Genomic DNA, 27,420 nt, shown 5'->3' with positions numbered 1-27,420 from the left:
AAAAGGTAGTAGCAGTCATAAAAGAGTAATTTTTTATTATCTCTTTAGAAATGGAAACACTTTGTTAGGTTCCAGGAATATCACGATTAATAAAAATAAAAATAAAATACATTTCATTTCTAATGTATTTCGAAACGTAAAATCGTTCAATTATGGTTCTTTATCGATATCGATTTCTTGTTCTTTTTCTACACTTCCACAAATTGTTATCTTTGTATAATAAGAAAGTTAATTTGACTGTATATTTAATATATAAGATATTTAAATCATATTTTTTTATTATTTAATTATTATATTGTTAGTCGTTTTCCACTAACCTACAATTTGTCTTTATGATAACTTAAATCTAGGTATATAACAGGTCAGTTGAAAAGTCCCCGGCCTGACACGTAGATGGCGCTACTAGAATGAAATCGACATGTTTTTTAATTAGCCGTAACACTCAAAAGATGCGTGTATAAATTTGTATTATAGCATTTTAAGTGAAAAAATTGTTGTTATTGTGAAAAAAGTGGATAAAAAGGAATTTTGCGTGTTGATAAAATATTGTTTTTTAAAGGAAAAAATGCAGTTGAAGCAAAAACTTGGCTCGATGCCGAGTTTCCGGACACTGCCGCAGGAAAATCAACCATCAAGGATTGGTATGCTAAGTTTAGACGTGGTGAAATGAGGTCCGAAGACGGTGAACGCAGTGGACGCCCAAAAGAAGTTGTTGCCGACGAAAATCTTAAATATTTTTAACAAAATAATTTTGAATGACCGTAAATTGAAACTGAATGAAATAGCAGACACTCTAAAGATATAAACTGAACGTGTGTGAAAAAAGTGTGTTTTACTACGGTAGGCCGGGGACTTTTCAATTGACTTGTTAAATGTAATAAATTCATGATATTAACAATGAGGCTCGTCCATTCACCGTTATTTGTTACTTTGCCAATCAACTAATTAAACATTTCTAACTTCTGAATAATTATACGGTATATTAGGCGTCGATATGCAAAACAAATCGAAGTAACCGGCCGGCATATCAATGAGAACTGTTCAAACAATTAATAAGAGTATTAATAGTTTGCTAATTGACTAATTTGTTAGCGGAAGGAAGTTAATTTTAACATTCCATATTGATATTACTACCGGACAGAGATGTTTTTCATGAAATCCTTGTTTCTTCTCACAGCTGATTGTTACTAGATACGATGTTGTTAATTATTTAGGCACATTCGTTGGGCTTGGAATTTATTAATACGTCTCGATTTATATATAACCTATTCAAAGTTTGTTTGTATATACGTCATCAAGATGTTAAATGTATTATCTGCCTTAATTTGTAAATTCGTTTTCGAGTCAGACAATATTTTCCTTCCTATGTTTTCTAGTTAAAAAGAGACACAATGCTGTCTGATTAGTTCGGGCACGTTAGCGAATGAGCCTATCAAAGTCGTCCAGTTGTCAGAAGTTTGCAAAATTCTTGGTAGCAATAGTAACAAGAGTAGTTTTTAGATGTAATGTTAAAATAAATTATATTTGATAACATTTTTGTTCAATTATTTTGATTAGATTAAAATGTTGTTGTATGTCAAAGCCCAACCGAATTAAAACAAGGTGTAATGCATTTGGCATTAAATTAATTCAATCTAACTTAACCTAATTGTGGTTTTTTGTTTTTCTCCATAAGTAATATATTGAACATTAACAGACATGGGTTTCTTGGGAATGGTTGAAACTTTACGAAATAATCCTGGTGCCAGCTTCGTAATATAAATACTTTGCTTATTATTGTCTTATTAGAATTTATTCAGTGGTATCCACTTATTTGTTCGACAGAATGCTATTGAAAGTTGCTCTTGTCTTCATTGAATAATGGTTACACAAACTGTCTTGATCTTTTAGATTATTTTATTTGCTTTGTTATCACTCTTTTTTTGTTTCCTATACATTTAGTGCAGAAGTAGCTAATACGTCGGAACTTTCGTCATGTAATATATATAATAGTCAAAATAAGATATCTACGATTTGTTATAGATAATATTGGACAATAAAACTGAAAACATCTGGAATTTCTAGCGACTGAAGGGACTGAACAAGACAGCCTACACAAGCCTTTTTGGAGCTAGTTTTATGGCATTAAGATAATTTTACAGAGACTAAACAAATTATAATCGGATACGGCAAGGGGTATACAGTGGGTACATCAAAACATCCCAGCCAATAGCTTCCAATTTAGTTCGACTTACTAAAGACGTGTGTGGTCTTCCTTACGTTATCGTTATATATTTTTGATAGTAGTTGAATTTGTCGTTTGGCCAATTTCGAACAGTTTATGATGAACAATTACCTTTTAATCGTACCAGACACTTCACCTTTGCATCATTCCCATTCACCTTTCTTTAGTATCAGCTTGTGAAGACATCGCCCACCATTTTTTCACGTCGTATCTGATCACGTCTGATCCACTTTTCGTCAGCCCATTGGTTCATCAATCACTGATGAAGATGTGATCTTTCAGGTATCTATGAAATTGTCCTATTATTTAATTAAATATTATATGAAATTATGAAGTCTATTAGTAAAAATTTAAATTATTTCTTCCAACTTTTAATGTATTAACAGTCTTACAATGTGTATAACATGGATTTGTTACACCAACTTTTGGAACCTAGCAATAGTATCTTTATGATTTATATATTATAATATTTTGTATAATGCTTTTAAGTTTATTTTAGTGTTTGTTTCAACTGTTAATAAACTGCAATGTTAATAACTAAATGCAATTGTTATATAAATTATATATTTGAATAGTTGGAAATCCTGCTTCCGAAACGTTTAAAACTATTATTAATTATTAACTGTCTTTTTAAAACATTAAATTTAATTTTTTTTAGAATTATGAACCACTACGAAAATCTAAACATTTTAATTGCCCTTCGAACATTCCGTGCATATTTTGGAAATGAAATTACAATATTGCAATCTACTGATATAAATTGCATTGACATTTACCAACTAATGCTCCAGTATTAAAAACTGATAATGATTAAGTGCAATCATATATGTCAGTTTTAGAAAAGTGATGCATGTTTACCATCAATTTAATTCGCAATTAATTCTTAAAATTTATTTCGTACTGGTATGTTCATATGTTAAAATTATGGATTACAAATTACTGTGAGAAGCTAGCCAGACACTGTTATATATTTCACAAACTTTAATGTTTTTTTAGTTTTATTTAATACAATTGAAGAAGTGCTTCGAGTAATTATAATCAAACTGTAGAGGAATAATGTCGGTCAAAACCTTATTGAGACATGGCAATAGTGAGACGTGATTTCCGATATTAACATTAAAGAGCAGATTAACGTCACACATAACTTATTCTACTGATATAAAAAAGTCTATCGTTCCAAATCTATAAAAGAATTGAGAAAATTCTATTTTCTCCAAACAGCAACTGATTTTATGATGTCAGTGAAGCTTGAATACTACAACTTAAAAGGGGTGGTAGCTATTATATTATAGAAATAGTATTTATAATAATATATTCCATAATTACTCCAATGCTCTTCCAGTAATTTTTTGGAAGGGATATATCAACTCAGTAACCAACTCAAAATGCGATACGATAAAGTATTAATGCTGATATTTAATTAATTATTTGTTTAAATCTAACCACACTTCATACTGAAGACGCGGGCGTTTGAGAACTCAAGTTAATGACAGTAATAAGTAATAAAACGGAAGCAATTTGTAATCAACAACAACGCAGCTTAGAGCTAATTTTGGAACAGTTAAGGGTTAATAAATATTGCGAAATTAAATACATTAAAAATGATTCCGATATTCCATCTTTTCCATCTAACCAAAAACTACTTGGCTTCAAACTTCATTTATATCAGTTTCATTTTAGTTCAGTATTTTACAACCGTGAAAAGACACAATTTATAAACTTGATTTGATATAGTTAGCGTTGGGAACTGAAAACGATTATCGACTGTTTAGCAATTAACTACTTTTTACTATCGACTGTTTCAGTCGCTATTTTCGGATCGACTGATTATATTATTTACTATCGACAGTTGCAGTAGTATACTTTTAGTTACTATTTTCTGTTCTACTTTCCTAAGATCTAAACTAAATTAGATTCGAAAAATCCCATAAATTGCATAGATTTCAAACGATTTGAAGACGTTTTTACAATAGCAGTTGTTAAATTTCGTAAAAAAATATTAACGGTAAAGATGTGATAACCATATTCACCTAACCATATTTGTCTGATAGGAAAACTCTTCTTTAACATTCAACAATTTATTTCCATGGCCATTAAAAATACAAGAAAATATTAAATTAGTACCATAAGGAACACGTACATCTCCGTTTCACTTATTGTACGGTTCTGACAAATGCTCATTCAAATAAAATGTAAGAGCCAATTACATTTATAATGTCTTCATTACTTTCCAAATATTAAAACTAAATACCATGCAACTTACTTGGGATAATTATTCCATTCCTTTTTCATATATTCAAAGTAATACTAAATTATAATACTAATCAACACAGCCAATTGCCTATTTAATTTAATTTAAAATGACCTGATCCAAACTATTAGCTCCGTCCTTTCCTCTCTCACAATTTATAATGGCAATATTTCGTAGATCTTCGTCTGGTATCACGAATTGAAAAAAAACGTCTAAGCCTGATTACTATTTTCAGTTGCTAGTTTTTTAACTATCCACTGTTTCAACTGTTTTATGACTATCGACTGTTTCGACCATATTCAGTCGATAGTTCCCAACGCTAGATAAAGTATGTCTAGTCCCATTAAAACTAGAAAGCTTTAATTAATATAACGTACATACACATTTATTAAACATAAATATTCAGCTTTCATCCCGAGATATTTAATTTAACGTGGAAACAAAATAATAAAACGAGAAAAACCGGTACATTTCCTGAAATAGTTCAGGCAGCGTTCAGGTGTATTTTTCGTATTATTTTCCACAAAAGGAGAACGTTTTTATCTGTAGATTTCATACCATTATGGTCTCAGAAAGGACGGCTGAACTACTAATGAAATAGTATCGCGGCAAATACACCATTTGAATGTATATCTGCAACCATTAATTTGAACTTTGCAGGCGCTGCAACGCCGGCCCGCACCTGAACCAATTTTAAAAACAATTTCGAATCCTGTTTCCTAATCAACTCTCGAGGAAATAATAAAATGTAAAAGTTCCTGGCTGCGACTATGTTTTAATTGCGTTTGTTCGTTTGCCTTTGTAGGGTGAACTGAAGATGTGATAAAAAAAAGTAAAATCTACGTTGAAAAACAAATCGAATTTTTAAATTAGAATCTTTAATAAGTTCTTGCTCTTTGTTGAAAATTGGTGATTTTTATATATAGTTGCTTGCATTTATTCTGATAATTTTTCATTTTAAAAAGGTATTTAAAAAGGTACAATATTACAGGTATACCGAAAAATCATTTCCGGTTTTCTGTTGTGTTTATATTGTGATTTGACACATGTGTCATTTTATTCTACTCACATCAAGCTTCAAAGCTACACATATTCATGAAATAGACAGACTTAGAATGCAATCTCCTATATATAAAGTTATAGCCTAGTTTTGTTGGTCCACGCTACTTGAGGGAGCGCAAAGCAGGGTTATTTGCTACAGGGGATAATTAAAAAATTACTTAGTACGTTTGGTGTTCTTCTTTCCAGTTCTTATTAGAGTGAACTTGAAGGCACGGATTCGCCTGTTTCGAAAGCATCTGTAGAAAAACATGTGTTATAATTTTAAATATTCAAACCTCTCAATTTACTTCTTTTGAAAACAGTGAATTGTAGTTATAATATTTTTTGAAAATTCCAACGTGAGCTGAACAAATACATTTAACTAAAATATATTTAACTGGTGACCAATTTTATTGTTAGTTGCCAAATTTTTGCCAAAATTTCTAACAACAAAACATCTTCAATAACATCAAATAAGTATCAACATATGCCGAACTTTCATCCCGCTATACATTTTATAACGATAACAAGAGGTAGAAAAGATTTATATTTCCAATATATACAAGACAGTAAGATTGCTTTGTAACTCTTTTTATCTAGGTTAAAATGAAAGGGAAACATTCGCTCTTAGTTTAAAACGAATTTTAAATTTTTACAAACTGCATTTGGCAATATATTCGATCTCATCCATGATGTGCATTGTACAAACATTTGAACGAGACATCAACATATAGGTATGATGGAATTACTAGTGTTAGTATACAAAAAGGAACCCTTGGATCAGTAAAAATCAATACATTTGCCTGCTTTTTAACCGACTTCAAAAAGAAGGAGGTTCTATGTTCGACTGTATTTTTTTTATATTTTTTTAATATAAAATAATCAGATATTTGAGTATAATGTCGGAACGGAAATCGTTCAGTGCAAAAGACATTCAGTTTGATTTTTAAGCACTAACCATATAATATGAGAAAAGCTTCGAAGTATTGGAAACAGCTGCGTCTAAGGTATAGTGGTTATAACTATTAACTCGCACGCGGAATTTGCGGGTTCGATTCCCAGTGGGAGCAACAACTTTTTGTTGTTGTTCTGGTTTAGTTGAAACATTTGTCAAATCACCTATATATGCTATTATATCATATATATATATATATATATATATATATATAACGCTGTTAAAAGTATCATGATTAATTTTAATCATTATCATATTATAATATATATATATATATATATATATATATATATATATATATATATATATATATATATATATAACGCTGTTAAAAGTATCATGATTAATTTTAATCATTATCATATTATAATTTTAAATTATAGTACCATATTATGTCATGGAGAAGCTTTTGACATTATATAATATTGTAATATTGTAAGAAGGAATTCACTAGGAAAGTAAAAAATAATCAAATAAAATTGTAATAACCAAATAAAAATTAACAAAAACCTTATATAACTTATTTACTAGACGTATTTCATTTTCTACTATATACACACAATTTAGCTTAATACCTACCTAAACCTATTTATCTATTACAATATTATTTTAACTACTACTAACTGATCATTTTGAAGCCGGTACCAGCAACAGATTAAATTTTATTAGCTATTTTTATTCAACATAATTCCCTTCAAGAGGTTGATACACTGATTATAGCGACCCTCCAACTTTTCGATACCATTTTTGTAGTGCGATTTGTCCTTTGCTTCAAAATAGGCCTCAGTTTCGTCGATCACCTCTCCATTCGACGAAAATGTCTTATTAGCTTATCCTAGCGAGCATTCTTTTGAGATCGGAGAACAGGAAATAGTGGCTGGGGGCCAGATCTGTAGAATACGGTGGATGAGGAAGCAATTCGAAGCTCAATTCATGGATTTTTGGCACGGTGCATTGTCTTGATGAAGCAGCACTTTTTTTTCTTAAAATGCGGCTGTTTTTCGGCGATTTAGTCCTTCAAACAGTCACAATAACAGAAATTGCCTCATTCAATATACTATAATTCACAAACTAATAATTCGATAACTGTCAAATTTATACATTATAGGGCTAACTAAAAAACATTTGGATTTAATTCTAGTAGCGCCATCTATGTATCAGGCAGGGGACTTTTCAATTGACCTGTTATGTCCATATTTTATTTTCAAACGTTTTTTTTTTTTGGTCTATCCAAGTTTGATTATATTTTACTTTTTAGTGAGATCCTTATTCATTTTTGTAGTCGGTTCAATTTTTTTGTTAAACATATTTGTAATTACAATATTATATAATATAATTGGTAAAAGTCTCTCCATTACATAATGTGGTACTATAATTTAAAATTACAATATGATAATGATTGAAATTATTCATGATAATTTTAATAGCATTTAAATGTACTAGTAGGATATATTCTTATTAATTTTGGCAAAAATCTCTACTAAATTGAAATATAAAAACGAAATAAATTCGTTGTCAACCCAACAAGCGGTCTGTTAATACTACTATTACAGCCGGCTTGGTGGCGCAGTGGTAAAGGCGATAGGACTCCTACTGTTGCGATAGCAGCGGGTTCGAGTCCTGCTGGGGCATGGTCGTAAATTTATGTTTGTAATTGTTCTAGACAAGAGTGTAAAATCCGACAAGGAAAATGATCCCAGTCACGCCAGTAACCAGGCTGGGTAAGACCGGATGTCTTCTGGGATGATTTCTAAAGTTGGTCACTGTCCACGCCAGTTGGTAGGCTTAATGCTGAGGACCGTGGTTCGGAGGCCACGTTAAACTTTAGGTCCAGTCCAGATAAACCCATAGTTGGTAAAACGAGACTTTAAAATATATATAGAAAATACTACGATTGCAAATTTTATTTGTTATAAAAAACCTGAAACACAAAACATATTATCCGTATTTTTTACATGAACGTAACAATTAATATTAACCAAGAAAATGATGTCGTTGTGACACGCACGTTTCTTTTTCAATTATAAAAACTAAACGCTCTTGGCATTGTAAACCCGTCTAATACCGGAGAATAATGCCGCCTATTAAATTATACGAAAATTGTACGTATTCACGCCCTCCCCTTCCGTTCTCTCGCTTCCGCCGGAACACTTATTTTGTTACGTTGTAGTCGACGAAATTTTCCGAAATACAATTACATTTTTTTCCTTTTCGTTTCAGCCAATGTGGATGAGGAGCAAGGAATATTGGGATAAAACGTTCGAGGATCGCTACGAAAGGCAAAAAATGGATCCCGAGAGGCCTCCTCTAAAAGTAAGTAGCTTTTAGTTTTTCTATTCTTTATAAAACTTTACCTTTCTATATTTAAAACTTTTTCTCCACATTTTTTTCACACATTTCGATGGGATATTACACAATTCTAATACATAATTCTATATAATGAAATTCTAATATACAGGAGATGGACAAAATAATATAAATACTTGACAAATATAATGTATCCAAAGTAGCAGTGAACTCACGTCATCTCAATTTATGATGCCAAAACGGTATTTAGCTTTGATGATTTACCCATTTTACAAAAATGATAATATAATTCTACGTCATAAATACAAAATTAAATTAGGAACAAAACAAATCTAATTTAATATAACTGTTTGGGCACGGTACCGAATTCAAACTGATTTTTATTTAGTTATTACAACGATCATTATGTACATATTTTATTTTAAAACGGTTTTTTGGGTTAAAAATCTAAGTTTGATTATTTTTTACTTTTTACTGAGTTCCTTATTTATTTTTTAAAGTAGGTTCAATTTTTTTTGTAAATATATTTTATATTTATTATATTTACATTGCTCTCTTTTCTAAACCCTCATGGTATCCCCTGGAGACTAATCTTATTTTCATTAGAGACCATATTTACCTTTTTATGTGTAGTGTAGTCCTTGTTTCCTTCCTTGCTGAGTTTTCTTAAGAAATCGTTCTGATATGACTGTATTTCTCCTTAGTTTATTCTGTTACTACCTGCGTACATTGTTCTTGACAAAATTGGATTTAATCGCTGCAATCTCCTTTTTAAGTTTGCCACATCTACAAAACAGTAGTGTTCATTCTTTCCTCGCACATTTTAATCAAATGCACATATATATTCTGAACAATTACACACATATCTAGGCACACAAATCTTTCATACTCTACAATACGATTTTCTACAGTTATCCTATAATAATTATATACTCACCTTTAGTTGTTTCCACTCCGATCATTGGGAATGCCGAGAGATTCTGCTGCTGAGTACCATTGCTTGACTATGAAAAACAGGCAGTCCGTTTCCAATCCAAATTGGAGTCCTAATCAAATTCTGAATTAATGTCCCATTCCCAACCCTTCTCTACAAGTCAGCCGGCGTCTTATAAATAATGTTTGTCGTTTTACAAAAAAATGTTTGTCAATCAAAATTTGGAAGTGTGATTTGTCGGAAAAACACATCTGTAAATTAGTAATTGTATTGTTTTACTTACTGGAACCATCTTGCTGAAACCACATGTCCTCTAGTTCTTGCTCTTCCATTTCAGACACAAAAAAATTGGAATCATCTCTTGGTACCATTCAGAAAGAATAGTAACTGCAATACCTTCATCATTTTCAAAAAAAAAAATGTTTCCAGCATGAATACCACACCATACAGTTGTTTTAGTGGATGCAATGATGTTTCATGAATGAATTGAGGATTCTGTGTTTCATAAAAAAATAAAGAACAGAAATGAGCTTCATCGCGGATTATCAATTTGGACGAAAAATCTTCAATTTCACCAGATAGCCTTAGGATTGCATTGCTGTATTCAACTCGTTGATCAGGATCTCTCAGTAGCAATTTTTGAACTAATTTAAATTTGTATGGGAATAATTTCAAATCAGTTTTCAAAATACGCCTTAAACTGCCTGCAGAAATTTGTAACTGGGAACCACGTTCTCAAATTAATATTTCTGGATACTCTGCAACACTATCGCTCACCAGAGCCCCATTTTTAGCCTTACGTATTGCCGAGAATTCGCATGTAAACGATAAGTTGTGGTTTTGTGAGGCACTGGACGATTAGGATATTTTTGACGCAATTTCCGCTGTGTGTCAATAATGGAACGATTATTTTCAATAAATATTGTCATTATTTCTGCTCGTTCTTGTGGCGTATATTTATCCATAAAAAATTTAGACGTCTACAGAACACAATTTGTTACTTAAAATTGCAACAAAATGTTTTGCTTTTTTATTACATATAATACCCACTCCATATATTTTTTTCTTTATACATATTTTAAGGAACAGGTACCAGCTTATTTGTGGATAGGGATGGCCACATGCGTCGATTACCGTCAAGTCATCAAGGACTCTTAGTCCGGTAATGAATAATGCATATTCTCAACAATAAAATATTTTATACTTTTGGTATATATCTGGTATTATTTTTGATACATTTCGATGGACAAGTACAATCTTTTGTATACTTTCTAGTCAGAACCATACTGAATCAAGAATCCAGTAAACTCTTCTTGTTATTTCATTTTATTCTAAAGTTATGAAGGATTTATATTTGATATGTTGTCAATTTTGATGGTTTATTTTCTAAGCCTATCCAAGTATGTGAAATATATTATAAATATTTTCAAATTATAGCAACAGCAACTTGGTGATGCAGTGGTCAAGGTGACAGGACAGTCCTCTTAATGCTACCATAGTCGCGGGTTCGAATTAACCGGGACATAGTTATACTTTATTTTTGTGATTATAATTGTAAATTTCTCTAGACAACGGGGTAAAATCCGACAAGGAATAAGCATTCTGGTTACGCCGGTAACTAGACAGGGTAAAACCGGATGTCTTCTGCGATGATTTCTAAGTTGGTCACTGACTCGGTAGGTTTAATGCCTTACTTATGAGGACTGTGGTTCGGAACCCGCGTTAATACTGCATACTACATTATTTTGTTTGCTAATATACTTTCAAACATAAACGATTAATTTTTTTCAGGTCATTATTGTTCCTCATTCTCATAACGATCCCGGTTGGCTGAAGACATTCGAGAGTTATTTCCACGTCTCCTCCAGGCAGATCATGAGCAATATGGTCGCAAAACTTCACGAATACAAAAACCTAACCTTCATATGGTCGGAGATATCGTTCTTGAACTCGTGGTGGGAAGAAGCACATCCTAGCAAACAGAGAGCGTTGAAGGAACTGGTGGACTCTCGTCGTCTGGAAATCACCACAGGCGGATGGGTGATGACCGATGAAGCGAATGTTCATTTGTTTGCGATGGTGGACCAGTTAATTGAGGGTAGGTATTCGGAGAATAATTTAATTAATTTTATTTGATTGATTCTACGTCTTTTCAATTAAAATTCATTCAAGTGAAAGTATGCGCCATCTGTGGCTATGTCATCTTTATTTGTTTGTTTATTGTCAAGCAATAAAATTTTTCTGTATAGTTGCAAGTTACTTCGTTCATCTGAAACAAATGATAATGTGAATTTATAATGTTTGGTAAATATTATTGCTGGGGTATCTATTTTTACTCTTATTATCTTTTAACAAGTTGAGGAACATGATGTTTGTTTTTGTATCTATTTAGTCATTTTGAATTTTGAAAAAATAATTAACTCATGATACCATTATTTTCTTGTCAGTTCCAGGAATCCTAAGACTAAGGCCCTAAACACGCATATAATGAACAATTAAATTCAGCACGAGATTATTCTCATTTTTTTTTCTGATTCTGATCTGATTTTTTTTCATTCTCGCTGGTTTTGGGTTTTTTATTTATTTCAAGAAATTATTATGTTAAAATAATTTTCTAGGTTTCTTTCTAGTCGCTATTGATGTTTTTTGCTAGTTTAGCTTTAATTAATTACGCTTTTTCATTGCCTGTTTGGTAGCTCAGGGCCTGCTGTTTGTTTTGCAGCACGATTTGTCCTTTGCTTCAAAATGGGTCCCAGTTTCGCCGATCACCTCTTCATTCGACGAAAATATCTTCCCAGCGAGCATCCTTTTGACATCTGAGAACAGGAAATAGTCGCTGGGGGCCAGATCTGCAGAATATTGTGGATGAGGAAGCGATTCTAAACCCAATTCATGGATTTTTGCCATCGTTTTCACTGACTTGGGACACGGTGCATTGTCTTGGTGAAGCAGCACTTTCTTTTTCTCAAATGCCGCCGTTTTTCGACGATTTTGTCCTTCAAACGGTCCAATAACGCTATGCAATAGTCGTTGTTGATGGTCCTTCCTTTTTCAAGGTCAATTATAATTATTCGTGCGCATCCCAAAATACAGACGTCATAACCTTGCCAGCCGACTGTTGCGTTTTCCCACGCTTTGGAGCGGGTTCATCGTATGCAGTCCACTCGAATGACTGTCGTTTGGACATCGGAGTGAAATAATGTAGCCATGTTTCATTCATTGTCACATATCGACGCAAGAACTCGGGTTTATTATGCTTAATCATCTTCAAACATTGCTCCGAATCATCAAATCGTCGTTGATTTTGGTCAAAAGTGAGCTCGAGATATTCGTGAATGATATGATGTACGCGTTCAGTTGATATCTTTAGGGTATCTGCCATTTCATTCAATTTCAATTTACGGTCATTCAAAATTTGTGGATTTTTTAAATGTTTTCGTCTGTAACAACCTCTTTTGGGCGTCCACTGCGTTCACAGTCTTTGGTGCTCATTTCACCACGTCTAAACTTAGCATACCAATCCTTGATGGTTGATTTTCCTAAGACAGTGTCTGGAAACTCGGCATCAAGTCTTTGCTTCAACTGTATTTTTTTCGCTCAAAAAGCAATATTTTATCAACACGTCAAATTCCTTTTTATCAATTTTTTTCACAATAACAAAAGTTGCTTCACTTAAAATACTATTATTCACAAACAAATGATCCGACAGCTGTCAAATTTATACACAATTTATACACAATGAAAACAAAAAAAAAACGTTGTTCCAGGCAATCCTTAGCTGGTAAGAGACTGTTACCTCATTATATCTGATATTATTGGGATTTCCTTTCATTTCTGGAAAAAAATATAAATGTTAATTAAAAATAAAATTTAAGTAAATGCTGCGTTTTCACCAGACTGTTTAACTTTCGTTTAACAGCAGCGAGTTTCTGTATGTGTGACAAATAGTAGAAAGCACTGTTGCCAGCTTGGTTGACGCAGTGGTAAAGGCGACAGAACAGTCCTCCTACTGTTGCGATAGTCGCAGGTTCGAATCCTGCTGGGACATGGTCGTAAAATGTATGTTACTGCTTGTTTAATACTCGTGATTGTCCTAGGCAAGAGTGCAAAATCCGGCAAGGAAAATGATCCCAGTCACACCAGTAACCACGCTGGGTAAGACCGGATATCTTCTGGGATGATTTATAAGTTGTCATTCGCTAGTCTGTAGGCTTAATACCCAGGCCACGTTAAACTGTAGGTTCAGTCCAGATAAACCTTCGTTGGTATAAGGAGACTTTAAGATATAAAAAAGCAGTGTTGGCGATCAAATGTAGGTTCTAATAATCCTATTTGTTTTATTATATCTTATATTAGATATGCTAGTAATCTTACAATTTACTACAATTTAATGTATTACAATTGTTCAGTTGTACTTGCATTGCAAGCAAAACTAGTGCAGAATCAATACATCTATGTATATTTCACAAATTAAATTTAAATTAAGCTACTTAAGCTAAAATTAAGAGTGACACTTACGCACTATACAACTTCCACTTCAATATGATGATATCCTTCCTGTGCGTTGTCTAATAGCAGTATTGCTTCGTATACTGTAATTTAATAATCTTCTTTCATGTTTTATGAGGCGATATCTTGGAGAATTTCGTAAATCCACTTGATTTCGAAGTCATCGTATAATTTTTTGTTGGTTATGTACAACTAATCGTTTTATTATCTTGCTATCTTCATCCTGTCCGGATGGCATTAGTACGAGCATGCGCCGTAGCATTTATTATAATTTGCAGAAAACTACTTTAATATCGACTATGCAACCATATATACATCGTCAGAGGATGTCAGATGTAGGCGCATTCACCTAATTATTTATATATCTAACAAATCTTAATTTACAATTTAATGTTTTACAATTGTTCAGTTGTACTTGCAATGCATGCAAAACTCGTTCAGAATCAATACATCTATGTATACTTCACAAATTAAATTTAAATTAAGCTACTTAAGCTAAAATTAAGAGTGACACTTACGCACTATACAACTTCCACTTCAATATGATGATATCCTTCCTGTGCGTTGTCTAATAGCAGTATTGCTTCTACGTTGCTGTAATTTAATAATCTTTCATGTTTTATGAAGCGATATCTTGGAGAATTTCGTAAATCCACTTGATTTCGAAGTCATCGTATATTTTTTTGTTGGTTACGTACGACTAATCGGTTTATCTTGCTACTACAACCCCATATTTATATGCTTTAAGCCCAAATAGGTTTTATAGTTGAACAATCTGTTTGATCTTAATTCAAGTTGGGGGCATCTTACGATTAACTAATGCAGTTCTTTGATTTTGAATCAAATCTGCTTACAATTTTGTCTCCCATGAATAAATTATCCATGGACAAGAAATCTGCAATTATTTTTTAACTTGACCGTCAATAAATATATTAATATTTTACAGGTCACCAATGGTTATGGGCGAACTTGGGCATTAAACCGAAATCCGGATGGTCAGTGGATCCTTTCGGTCATGGAAGCACCGTACCGTACCTTTTAGGACAGTCAGGTCTTCGAGGTACAGTGATTCAAAGGATCCATTACGCCTGGAAACAGTGGTTAGCTCTGAAGCAGTACGGCGATTTCCGATGGGTACCCAGCTGGAATTCCAACAGCGGCACCGGCTCAATTCTCACCCACAATCAACCGTTCGATATTTATTCCATCAAGCACAGTTGTGGCCCGCATCCGTACATCTGTCTTAATTTCGACTTTCGAAAAGTACAAGGCGAATACACTGAGTATTCCTTGAAAGCACAAGCAATTACCGAGAAGAATGTAAAGGAAAAGTCCGAGCTTTTGCTGGAGCAATACGCTCGAACTGGATCTTTGTTTCCCCATAATGTGGTGTTGATGCCGCTAGGAGACGATTTCCGATATAATCTACGAGAGGAGTTTGACCAACAATATTTAAATTACATGAAACTAATCAACTACATCAACGCGCATAAAGATCAGTACAAGGCTGAAGTCAGTTTCGGAACACCATCGAATTATTTTGATGAAATTTTGAAGCGCTACGATCAGTATCCCTCATTGAAAGGAGATTTCTTTGTTTATTCCGACATATTCTCCGAAGGTAGACCGGCGTATTGGTCTGGATACTTCACCACCAGACCTTTTCTTAAAATTCTTGATCGAGAGCTGGAGCATAATTTGAGATCGGCTGAAATACTCTATACAGTTGCACTGAATAACGCCAAGCAACAAAGATTATTGGCTTATTTAAAAACATTAGAGAAAGATTATGAAAAATTGATAAGAGCTCGTAGAAACTTAGGCTTATTCCAGCATCACGATGCTATCACTGGAACCAGCAAATCGTTCGTCATGAAAGACTATGGTATAAAATTGTTCGAGGCTCTAAGAGACACCGTTAACATACAGCAAAATTCTCTACAAAGCTTGTTGTTCCCAAAAGTACACATTGCTAAAGGTCACAACTTAGTTCTGAGCGACGTTGAACGCGAATCATATGAAAAAATCCCAAACAAGAGTAAAATCCAAATAGGAGAGAAACAGAAACGAAAAATAACGGTGTTCAATTCTCTAGCGTACCCCCAAGAGCACGTAATCACTCTCACAGTTAATACTACTGACGTCAAAGTAACAGACTCAAAAGGTAATGATATTGATTATCAGATCAATCCAATTTTAGAAGCTAGTCTCGGTAAATACTGGATAGAACCAAATGAGTTCGAATTAATATTCATTGCGAAGTTGGAGGCGTTAACTTTGACCACCTACCACCTGGTATACGCAGAAAACACCAAAGAAAAATTGGCCACTTTGTACTGCAAGAATTGCAAGAAAAAGACTCAAATTATATCAGATGGCAATAAAGTTGAAGCACCTTTTACAATTAAAGATATTCCCCCTAGTGATATTCAACTAGAAAACCACAAAATGAAACTCTTATTCAGTGGTACAACAGGTTTCATGAAATCTGTCACAAGAAAACACAAACCGAAAGTCATGCAGTGTAAAATTCAATTTGCAGCATATAGAAGTGCACAGTTTCATTCAGGAGCTTACCTATTTATGCCTGATCCAAATGAGAGAGATTACGAAAAAGACGTTTTATTACAATATAAGGAACAGATGTCGGTGATCATAACCACTGGACCAGTAACGACAGAATTGCTTACAATATATGGGCCGTTTTTGCTTCATAAAGTGACAATTTACCTTGACGAGAAATCAACCCTCTCCGACGCCATAAACATTGAAAACGTCGTAGATTTTGAAAATCCGCCAAAGAATCGCGAAACCGAACTTTTCATGCGAATAATTTCCGACGTGCAAAATGGAGAACCTCCGGAAGTCTTCACAGATTCCAACGGCCTTAATATGCAAAAGAGAATCAAAATCGAGCGAATCGGCATCGAAGGGAACTATTTTCCAATTACCACCATGGCGTATATTCAAGACGACAATATTCGGATGAGCTTGCTGACGAATCACGCTCAAGGTGCCTCGGCCTGGCAACCTGGTTATTTAGAGATAATGTTAGATAGGAGGACTTTGTATGATGATTCGCGAGGTATGGGTGAAGGTTTGGTAGATAATAAGAGGACTTCTAGTAAATACTGGCTTATTATTGAGGATATTTCTAAAGTTCCTGTTGAGAATGTCGTCCAACAGAAAAGATTTGATGAAGAGGATCTGTTTGAGAAAGGTAATTGTATATATACTTCATATTTTGTAAATATGTACATTTAAAACAAGTTTTTAAAAGTATTACAAATACTATGTTATTTTACATTTACAGCAGATTCTTAATTTCATAAGAAGTATGTGTATATAAAGTGAATATTTATTGTTCTCATCACATCTCATCACGCCTAGGTTTGTTACATCTTAAATAATATAGTAACAATAACAATTACTTAATATCATCAAATCAGGGCAGTTTATTATTAATTGTTCAGTTTTCTGAGTAGAATGAAGTTTAATATATGATTTGTTGATGTTGATCTTGACTATCTGCAAAACTTTCAAAACTTCAGCACTGAACAGTGATTTGTCACTTTTATTAATCAATGAAAAAGCTTTCAAAAGGTGCGTTGTCTCCAGATAGATGCAGTAAAATAATCAATAATTACATGAAAGTTATTTGAATAACTCCTCCCAATATAAACTATTGAAACAGCAGCTTGGTCAGACAGACTGTATTTCATATTTTAATTTTGTTTCTGTATTACTAGCACCACCATGTCCTACGTTAAAATCTGTACATTTTTTGTACTACACTACTTAGAAAACTCGCAAATAACTCTATACATTTATACTCCCGAACTAATGGTGGGTACGTTTTTTTCTACCGTTTGGTAAAGAAAATACAAAAGAAATTACTACTACTATTAAGAAATTAAGATAACTGGACAGATAATCTGAAACCAAAACGGGAAAACTATGGTCACTGGCCACTCTATGTGTAAATTATGTAGTGTATTTATTTATACACATGTTAATGATTTAAATTATTTTATCTATATTTTTATAAAGCTATTACACAGAAAGAAAAAACTTTGATACAATTTAATTGAATTGTAAAACAATAAAGCCTTTGTACTATCTCCGAAAACCTGCGCCTTCGCCATATAAGCAATACATCTATAAATATATATTATGTATTACAGGTGAACAAGTTCGATCGTTTAACATTCCAACGGCAACAGTTGAGTCTTCAAAACCCGAATCATTCCCTAGGCCGTCGCTTTACGCTACCCATTTATCTAATGCCCTTAACTACCCAGCCCAGATATACATTATTGATCCGGAACATCAAGCGACCGTTCCCGACCGATTGAAATTGATTAAGAAAACGCTGCCCTGCGACTTGCACCTATTCAACCTACGGACACAGCCCGATTACGAATACGCCCAGTTTCCCTCCAATAACGCGCTGTTGGTGTTTCACCGACAAGGTTATGACTGTTCTGTTAATGCCAATTATACTTGTCAGGTATCCAAGCTGGATGGTGGCAATTATTTTGAATTATTGAGCGTGAAAGATCTTGAACTGAAATCGCTCACCGGCTTGGATAGCATTCGCAAACTAAGTAACCTAGGAGAGATGTATATAGAACCTATGTCACTGAAGACAGTGAATATAACCTTTGGATAGTTTGATGTGATTTTCTAGATGAATTTATTTGTAGATACTTTTTATTAATTACTTGTATATAGAGGAGCTAAACTAAAGTAGATAAATAATTCTTATAACTTTATGTGATCTTTTATAGTGTAAAAGTTATGACAGATATTTTTATTATTATTTTTAAGTAGATAGCATACAGTTATTTTCCATTAATTTATAAAGAGAACTACAGCTACACTTTTTTAAATACAATTTTGAATATTTTATATCATAAGAATAATCAGTTTTTTAATCAAGTTTTTATGTTTACACATGTACTAGTATTATTTTTTATAGTTTGTTCCTATGTACTCACTTGTGGACTTTTATTTTAGATGATTTTGATGATTTTAAAGAATATCCTTAGTTTAGATGAACCTATTGTTTAAAATCATTTAGGAAGATATTTTAGCATATTTTATTGCTAATATTATATTGCCAGTAACAATGATATTGTAAGCCTGTAAATGTAATGGAGGAGTGCATGTCCATGTTTTATAAGTTTTATTAGATATTTGTTTTAGGAAGATCGACTGAATTTTTGTTGGCTAATTTATTATGTTTTTTTTGTTTTCTATGTCTACTCATATGTGTAAAATTTTTTAATGTAATAAATCATTTTTGGGTAATTATTCTTTTAATTCCCTAAACCTATGTATTCATATTTATACTAAATCTCTATATATTACTTCTATGTAATATTCTCTTTATGTTGTTATCATATTTTGGTTTGTCATCAATTTAATGCCATTTTAAAAGCGCAATAAAGAATCATTTTTAGAGTTATCATAATTATCAGTTTATTTTGTAAACAAGGATTAACCATTATATATAGTTAAAATAACCGGCATTAATAAAAAAAGAACAGAAAATGTATCTAATTTAAGAATTATATACAGAAAACTTACTACTTTGCTGATTACATTGTTAACAAAGAGGTCATAAAGTAATATTAGATAGAGTTATTCTATGAAAGAGACTGAATATATTGAAACATTTAAACAAACAAAAGTTATTCCTAATATATAAAGTATAATGGGTTGCATAAGAGATGAATAACAAAATACGATCTAGGGTATACATTATTACTTTGCATATATGTCTTGAATTTAAGATTTTAAATTATTTTTTGGCATAATGATATATTATTTTATAGGTCCCTTTTACTTTTTATAAAATGTGTTTTTTAATTTTAAAAATTATTTAACTATGAAGAATTAGCGGAAAAGAATAAACAGTGACGTTTGAATGTTTCCTTTTCCATATCCGTTTTCTTTTTAAATTTTATTTTTAATTTATATTGAGTATAATATTGCCCCATCTGTAGGTAAAAATTTAAAGCTATATGTGGCTAAAGAACTCTGTTATTTCACAACAGAGGACGCCACAAGTATATTTTTTTATATTTATCAGCAACATATTAAACTATGCAATGTTATTCTGGTGGTCTTTACATTTTAATTAAAAATAAGTCTTATTTTTTTATGTTCGCAATTTGTAGCATATAACTACATTCAAACATATTTAAACAAATATCTTGAATTGACAGATACCCAGCCATGTTTTGCCCCTAACCTTGAATGCCACCAATGAGAGATCGAACCGCGTTTCCCTAACCAATCAAAATAGTTATACCATCAGGGTCAACAAAACCTTATGAAAGAACGAAATTTTATGGCGGCCATGTTGAAAACATCGTTTTCTTGGACGTGTGCTATTTTTTCCATATTTTCATGCAATAATCGGTGAGGTATCTGAAAAACAAATAGCTTTGACAGTGGTTTATAGTTCTCAGGTGCGGACTTGTGATGACTTTAGTGCGTTCAAGCATTTGTTAACATACTTTCTCGTGTTTAGATTCAAGACCTTGAATTTTGTTTGGTTTCCTTTCGCAGATCAGGATATAAAATAGGATACACAATGATTATCTCGAACGAATTAGGTAAGTAAATGGGATATATATTTAGTGTTCTGTGATTTAAATTTGGGAATTATAAGTAAAACAGTCTATAAATCGATGTTTCTATTTTTAGGTTATGTTCGATTTTGTAGGCGCCTATCATTTTTAACTGAAATTAATCAATTACTGAATATATAATCGCTTTTTGATTGTTATTATGGTTCCTAAATAAATATAAATAGTTTTGGAAAGATATACTTCAGTACTTTTAAACATAATGTGGTAATATACCAGTGTTTCCTAAATTTAACTATTTCTTGATTGTTTATTTACATGTAGAAACCCGGTTTGTTTTCAAATAGATGTCAAATTTTATGTTGGTTTGGTTCTATATTTGTTGATATGACTGTCACTTTATATTTCGAATAGAATTTGGATCTTTCTGATTTATAATGTGCGATAATTTTATTTAGTGCCCATTGTAGCTATATATTTTGTAACATGTGTGCAGCTGGTATGATATAGTATATTGTAGTGTTTGGGGTTATATTAGAGATGTGTGTGGTTTTAGTTTATGGCTTATAAAATTGATTATTGGTATTCAGTGATTATTCACTATTGGATATTTTATAAATTGGATATATATAAAATACTTAAATGTGGTGATGTCTGAAATATTATTTAGATTTTAATGAAATATATAAATACTAAACAGCACATATTACATATTTTATTGCGATATGTTCTATGTATTGTTCTTGCTATTGGAGGGAATATGAATTTTTGTCAAATGAATATGAATTACATGTATTTAAAAAACGTTCTAATAATTCTTGATTCTCTTTAATTTCTAGTGCAGCCAGTAGCTGTAGCTTATACATTATTAATAGAACGTTTTTTATCGGATTATTTTGGAACCTGTGTAAATGACGTAATAGTTATGAAAGTATATATGCGAATATGCCATATATAATACATTAAGCATCCTTATTATTTTATTTATTTTTAGAAATGATTAATATTGGATATATTAATTATTGACTAATCTTCCGATATCCTATTTCTTGACGCACTGGTTGAAATTAATTAATAATCTAACATTTAAAAATATATTAATGAATATTCATAATTTCGTTAATTGAATAGCAATATTGAATTGACTAATAATAAAATAAATTTGTCAAGTAGTTATTATTAGTTATTTGCAGTCATATAGTCAGTATTATTATTGTTAAAAGAGGGTAAATATATGGGTAATACATCTCATATGATATGCGGTAGTTTTTTGTAGTTTGTTTCGTTTACCCTTGGTCTGTTTTATGGTAGATACTTATAATTTTTAATTATTTTCAACTTAACCAAATCCAATCTCACTATAGATTTTTTGTGATTATTTAGGAAACAAGGCAAACGGTGATGCAATATTTATGACACTCAGGATGTAGTTGTTCAAAAGTATGCAAATCTAGGTCCAAATATTATAGGTATTGTAATTTATAATCGCTAATCCTATCAAAGAAAATTAGTAGTTTTGTTTTGATTGTTTTAAATTCTCTACTCTATATAAAATATTTATTTTTGTACTTTTTAATACATCAACAATAAATTGATTAAACATTTAAATAAGCATTTATTCTTCTACACCTTTGTGCGTTGTATTCCTCTGATCCTTAAACAGTCATCAGTTTTGTGTTTTTGCTGAAGAGTATTGATTTATTGGTGGTTTAAAGAGTAACAGATATTTCATCGATGCGACGTTGTATTTGACACCTAGCCAGGATGATGATATACGTGGCCTCATCACCATTGATTTGAATTTAAAACATGAATTCTTAGTTAAAATGCAATGTAGATACAGAATAAGGAAACGTGTAGATATGGATACTGTAACAGAATTTTCGCACAGTATGGAATCAGCCATTTTCACCAACAATCTTGTCCGTGAATAATTTAAATATCATTGGTATTTCATTAATTTAATTAATTATCTACTGTCCTGGCACTCCAATGTTTTTGTCTTCTGTTTTCGCTGCTTGGCAACTGTTAGTTTGGAAATGTAATGACTTGTTCAAATCAGTGATTATCTTTAATTAGATTGATGGCACTATCCATTTTATTAGTCTGCCAGACATGACAATAATTTTTAAAATCTAATAATAACTCTTTAAGAATTTTTATATTTTCATCCATTCGTTTGGGATTTCCTGTTATCGGCTCATTTTTGAATGTTTTTTTAAGATAGTTAAACAAGATAATGACACTTCTGGTCAGCACAACATGGCAAGTTTTTGGGTAAGGTAGGCAAGGAATTCAATTGGTTAATTTCAGAACTAATTATATATTGCTTAATTATTATATTAAAAAATGACCTAATACTATTTTTATATACATTGTAAATATAAATTGAAAAGTCAGTGATCTGAGAAGCAATAGTTTTTTTGATTCACGCCGAAGATTTTATTAACCGTTTTCAAAAAAGGAGGTTCTATGTTCGGCTGTATATTTTTTTAATTGCATGTTGCCAGTTGTTTTTATTTGCAATTGCATTGCCGATTTCTCGGTCAATTGCTTATATGGTGTAATGGTTTAAGCGTTTAGCTCCTAAACGGAAGTCGCAAGTTCGATTCCCAATGGGGATAATAACTTTTTGTTGATGTTTAGTTAGAACATTTATCAAATCACCTAGGCTAGCGGACCGCGGGGCCTGAAACGCTCCTTATTTTCATTCATTGTTTGTTTATTCCTATTTTTCCTCATACGAGCTGCACCTTTACTTGGCCTACCTATTGTAATATTAAATAAAATAACGTAATGCGTAATTTATTGAGTAAATATATAACACTAAAAAGAGAAAAATAAAATAGTTTTAATAAAAAAATTGAATCGACTTCAAAAAATAAATAAGAAATTCAATAAAAATTAAAAAATAATGAAATTTGTGTTTTTAACACAAAATAAACATTTTAAAATAATATATGTACATAATAATAGTTGTATTAACTAAATTCATGTACATAAGTGTTGTTCCAAATGTTTCAAGTTTCTGATTGCCATATCACACATGTTACTACTACTTACTGTTACTTACCCTTACTTAGTGCAGTATAGCCCATCTAACTATTTGTTATACAAGAAATCAGATATTTGATATTGGGACTTCGTAATCTAATCATATTGGGATTTGATTGACACTTGTTGAAGGCTTGAGTTTAATTAATATTTTTCTTTGCGTTTTGAGAATATATGGTCAGCAGTGAATGTTTAGTGAGTTCAGTTAGAAGCCCATTTTCTTCGGTCTAGTTGGCATTATAATCTTGTGGAAAAATATACTTGCTTATACACACTTGTTTGATTAAACTAGTCTCATATTGAAAAAAGAACATTATTAGGGACTCAAACATCAAAACAAATAAGTCCTAACGTCTGTTATCAACAGTTTATTGTAATATCGAGGTAAATAAATTGTTAGTTAAAGCCATAGTTAAAGATACTTAAAATAATAAATACTTACATTAGAATTATTTTATTGCTGTGAATACGTTACTCATGTTCTAACTATACTAGCTTGTTCCCGCCTTCCTAGCTCCATTTCCGCAAGATTTTTCGGCCTTGGATCGAAAGTACACAATTTGTTTGGAGTTTTTAGCGATGTATAATCACATTAGGGACCCGACACCATCGATACTCGATCGAATGTCGATGCGCTGATTAAAATTTCACTATTTTAAACGACAATTTTTCTTTCAAATTGATCTGTTTTGTAGAAATATCTTTTACTTCGGGTAATGTAAATACGTAGATTTGTCATAAACTATTTATTCAAAAATAGCATCTAGTCATCTAGCTTATTGTTTTTTTTTTGAATCACTATACTCTCGTTTGTTTGAATATCAATCTTAATTAACCGAAATGAAATGTGCTCGAAACCTAACTTAACTATACTTAATAATGGCGTAATACAATTTTCACATCACCAACTATGTTTCGGTACAAATTCAATTTATTATCCCTTAGGGGAGTAGTTTTGTAAACTCACAAAATTCCTAAACTGTAATTTATTCCGTGATGTTTGCATCACGCCTCCCTGCACAAATAGAAAGAGAGAAATCTGGATCCTTTCGGTAATCGTCAGTAATAGGTTTACGGCTTCAGTCGAAACTTACTAACTCATTCGGATGGGTACCACTGAGCAATGTAAATCGTAATGCGTAGTTGGTTGGTCGGTAGCGGCCTCCTAATGAGGAACGAGTTCGTTGTTCTAATGTCAGTATGACATTTTATTTTGTTAATGAAACCTGCCGTTTATCGCGGGTTCGACTGTTTCATGGTAATCAGCTTTCGCAATTAGAGCTTTTATTTTGGGATTCATTAAGGGCGCGTCTAGTACTTAAAATAGCTGTTTCCTGTTGGTTTTCTTTTTTAATTAATTGATTTTGTTGAATATTCTCCGTCTCTGTGTCCGTATCACGGAGATGCTTGTTTCTTGTCTGATTTACAAACAATAATAAGCATTAATTAGAGTTGAATTTTGCGTGGGGAGGAAAATGCTACGTGGAAATTATGGCCCAATCAAATTTCGGAGATGTTTTAGAGACGCGGTTTTTAAAAATGGAACTTTCGAAGTGTTTTCTCGAAACTATTTTTTGACGGTATTTTTTTATCTCAATCAAAAAAGCTTTTGATCTTTGTCTATAGGTTTTCTGTCGTATCAAAGAAAAAAAGTCTATGAATTCTAACAAAGAGACGTGATCTGGCTTTTTTTCTTGGATAAACTGGTGTTTCAGATATTGTAGTCTTATCTACAATTGTGCAAAATGATTAAGATTTATAATTTCAGAACTAGTCATATATTGCTTAGTGTTATGTTTAGTTATTGTTAAATTCTAGAGATGAAGCTTTAAACGTGTGTTTATGAACTTTTTTTTTTGACGGTTGACATGCTATCTCAAGTTCTACTGAGCCGATTTCTTTGAAATTTGGTGTGAGCCTTTTCAATGCATTTTCTATATATTTATAGATACATTGTCTTGTAGGTTTTCTATCGTTTTTTTTGTCTGAAACCTGGTTTAGGAATCCTGTTACGGATACCTCGTCAGGAAGACCCGCAGGTGCGAGTTGGACTAAGTTATGTGAAGACTACCTCTTACCGAAATTTTTTCTATCATGTCAAAGAAAAAAAGTTTACGAATTCTTACAGAGTGACGTGATCTGTTGTTTTTTGTTGGATAAACTACTGCTTGTTACAAAATTGGAAGGGTTTTTTCCATCGAATTATAATAGGGAATAACTATGATAGATCAACACGTAAAAGATCGATGATAATCGATGAACTGACGAGAAACTAATGCTGTGGCATCTGGTAGGATCTTTTTCAGGCATATTACAAATGTGCTTAAAGACACTTTGAAGGTGCCTAAAGCCTTAACCCACCCGCCATATTAAAAGGACATGGTTCCTTGTAGAAATTTCTCTGAATTGTACCAATTTTTTCTGAATTGTACAAACAACAATATGTAGATACTATATATTGCTACTTCAGCGTATTTGTATCTCTTTTCTATAATGAAGTTTTAAAGCATGTGATGGCCATATGATATCAAACTGCAATCTACGCCGGTAGCAATAAAACGAAAGAATCAAATGTTATCAAAAAAATAATGAGGTGTCTATGATATATATAGAACATATATTGTGAAAGGTCTATGAAATCCTTTACATAAAATAGAAATTATTTTACCTTCTCATCCAGTTTTATGTCTTTATGAACCGAGACAGTTTTTGTATTAGGTTTATAATTATTATGCGACAATGTAAGATTAATGGAGAAATATGATGTATCCAAGAAAGATGATTATGTTGGAGCGATTTATATTTCTAACATATAAACCACGCCAAACTGAGTATTGTTACAGCTGTCTCAGTACTGGTGCATAAACAAGGCTTTGTTGATCTTGATTTTGATAAGCAACAAGGAACTTTTCGGAGTGATTCATTGCTGGTCGAATCTCGAAAACCTTTTTAAAGAGTAAAAACGCTCTGTATCGTTTGACGAGATGTGGTGAGAACGTTCACAGTGAAATATTGAGATTAGGAGCATTACATACCGTCAAATGAATTTTCATTTCAATGCCGGTAGACGTTTAGAAGAATTTCCTAAAAATTAGAATCAAAAACATTTAGTATTCCTGAATGTGGCTTTATACAAGAATATAGGTAAAATCTACATTTCTGTCTGAAAGTGTTTGCTGGTTTGTATATGTGTATATGTACAAGTTTATTTTATTTTTATCTTTAATTTATTTATTTATTTGTTAGTTTATTTGGCGGTTTGTTTATATATTTATTCATCGTAGAAAGAATTTATAATAATTTAAATACAATTATTATATGTATTCTACGTACTAAGTTAATCCACCTATTAGAGGATACCACTGATTTTTTGTTTTTGATAAATTGTATAATAGAGAGTTCTTGAGCTGATGTGATGACAATCTTTTAACTAGCAGCAGCCTCCAGCATCTTTAAATCTTACCCGTGCTTCCTATTATAAATATTTCCCGAAGTGTCAATTGATATATTAACACAAATTTACTCTTGTGGTAAGAGTCTTATATT

General features: G+C 31.9%; 2 protein-coding genes across 8 annotated transcripts in view; both read left to right on the top strand.

Moving 5' to 3' along the window:
- The window catches only part of alpha-Man-IIb (alpha-Mannosidase class II b), a 214,902-nt gene extending 195,368 nt beyond the window's left edge, over positions 1 to 19,534 (top strand). For all 3 annotated transcript variants that reach the window (XM_076399168.1, XM_076399169.1, XM_076399170.1), the window contains 4 exons: positions 8,692 to 8,784; positions 11,504 to 11,810; positions 15,168 to 17,441; positions 18,406 to 19,534. In XM_076399168.1, coding sequence (XP_076255283.1) covers positions 8,692 to 8,784; positions 11,504 to 11,810; positions 15,168 to 17,441; positions 18,406 to 18,893 — 3,162 coding nt within the window. In that variant the 3' untranslated portion in view covers positions 18,894 to 19,534. The remainder of the gene's footprint in view (positions 1 to 8,691; positions 8,785 to 11,503; positions 11,811 to 15,167; positions 17,442 to 18,405) is intronic.
- A 1,027-nt stretch (positions 19,535 to 20,561) lies between these two features.
- The window catches only part of tai (basic helix-loop-helix family member taiman), a 693,988-nt gene continuing 687,129 nt past the window's right edge, over positions 20,562 to 27,420 (top strand). For 3 of the 5 annotated variants that reach the window (XM_076399151.1, XM_076399152.1, XM_076399153.1), the window contains exons 1-2: positions 20,575 to 20,700; positions 20,763 to 20,847. The gene's annotated coding sequence lies outside the window, so the exon portion shown is untranslated. Of the gene's footprint in view, positions 20,848 to 27,420 lie in introns of all 5 variants that reach the window. The other 2 variants (XM_076399165.1, XM_076399166.1) reach the window with 2 other exon arrangements.

This window comes from Rhynchophorus ferrugineus, unplaced genomic scaffold, assembly GCF_030347505.1.
Source record: "Rhynchophorus ferrugineus isolate W39M unplaced genomic scaffold, kcgeb_rfMv2 rfM3, whole genome shotgun sequence".
NCBI lineage: Eukaryota > Metazoa > Arthropoda > Insecta > Coleoptera > Curculionidae > Rhynchophorus > Rhynchophorus ferrugineus.
Note: the sequence above shows the minus strand (reverse complement) of the source record. Positions and strands in the feature narration are given on the sequence as shown.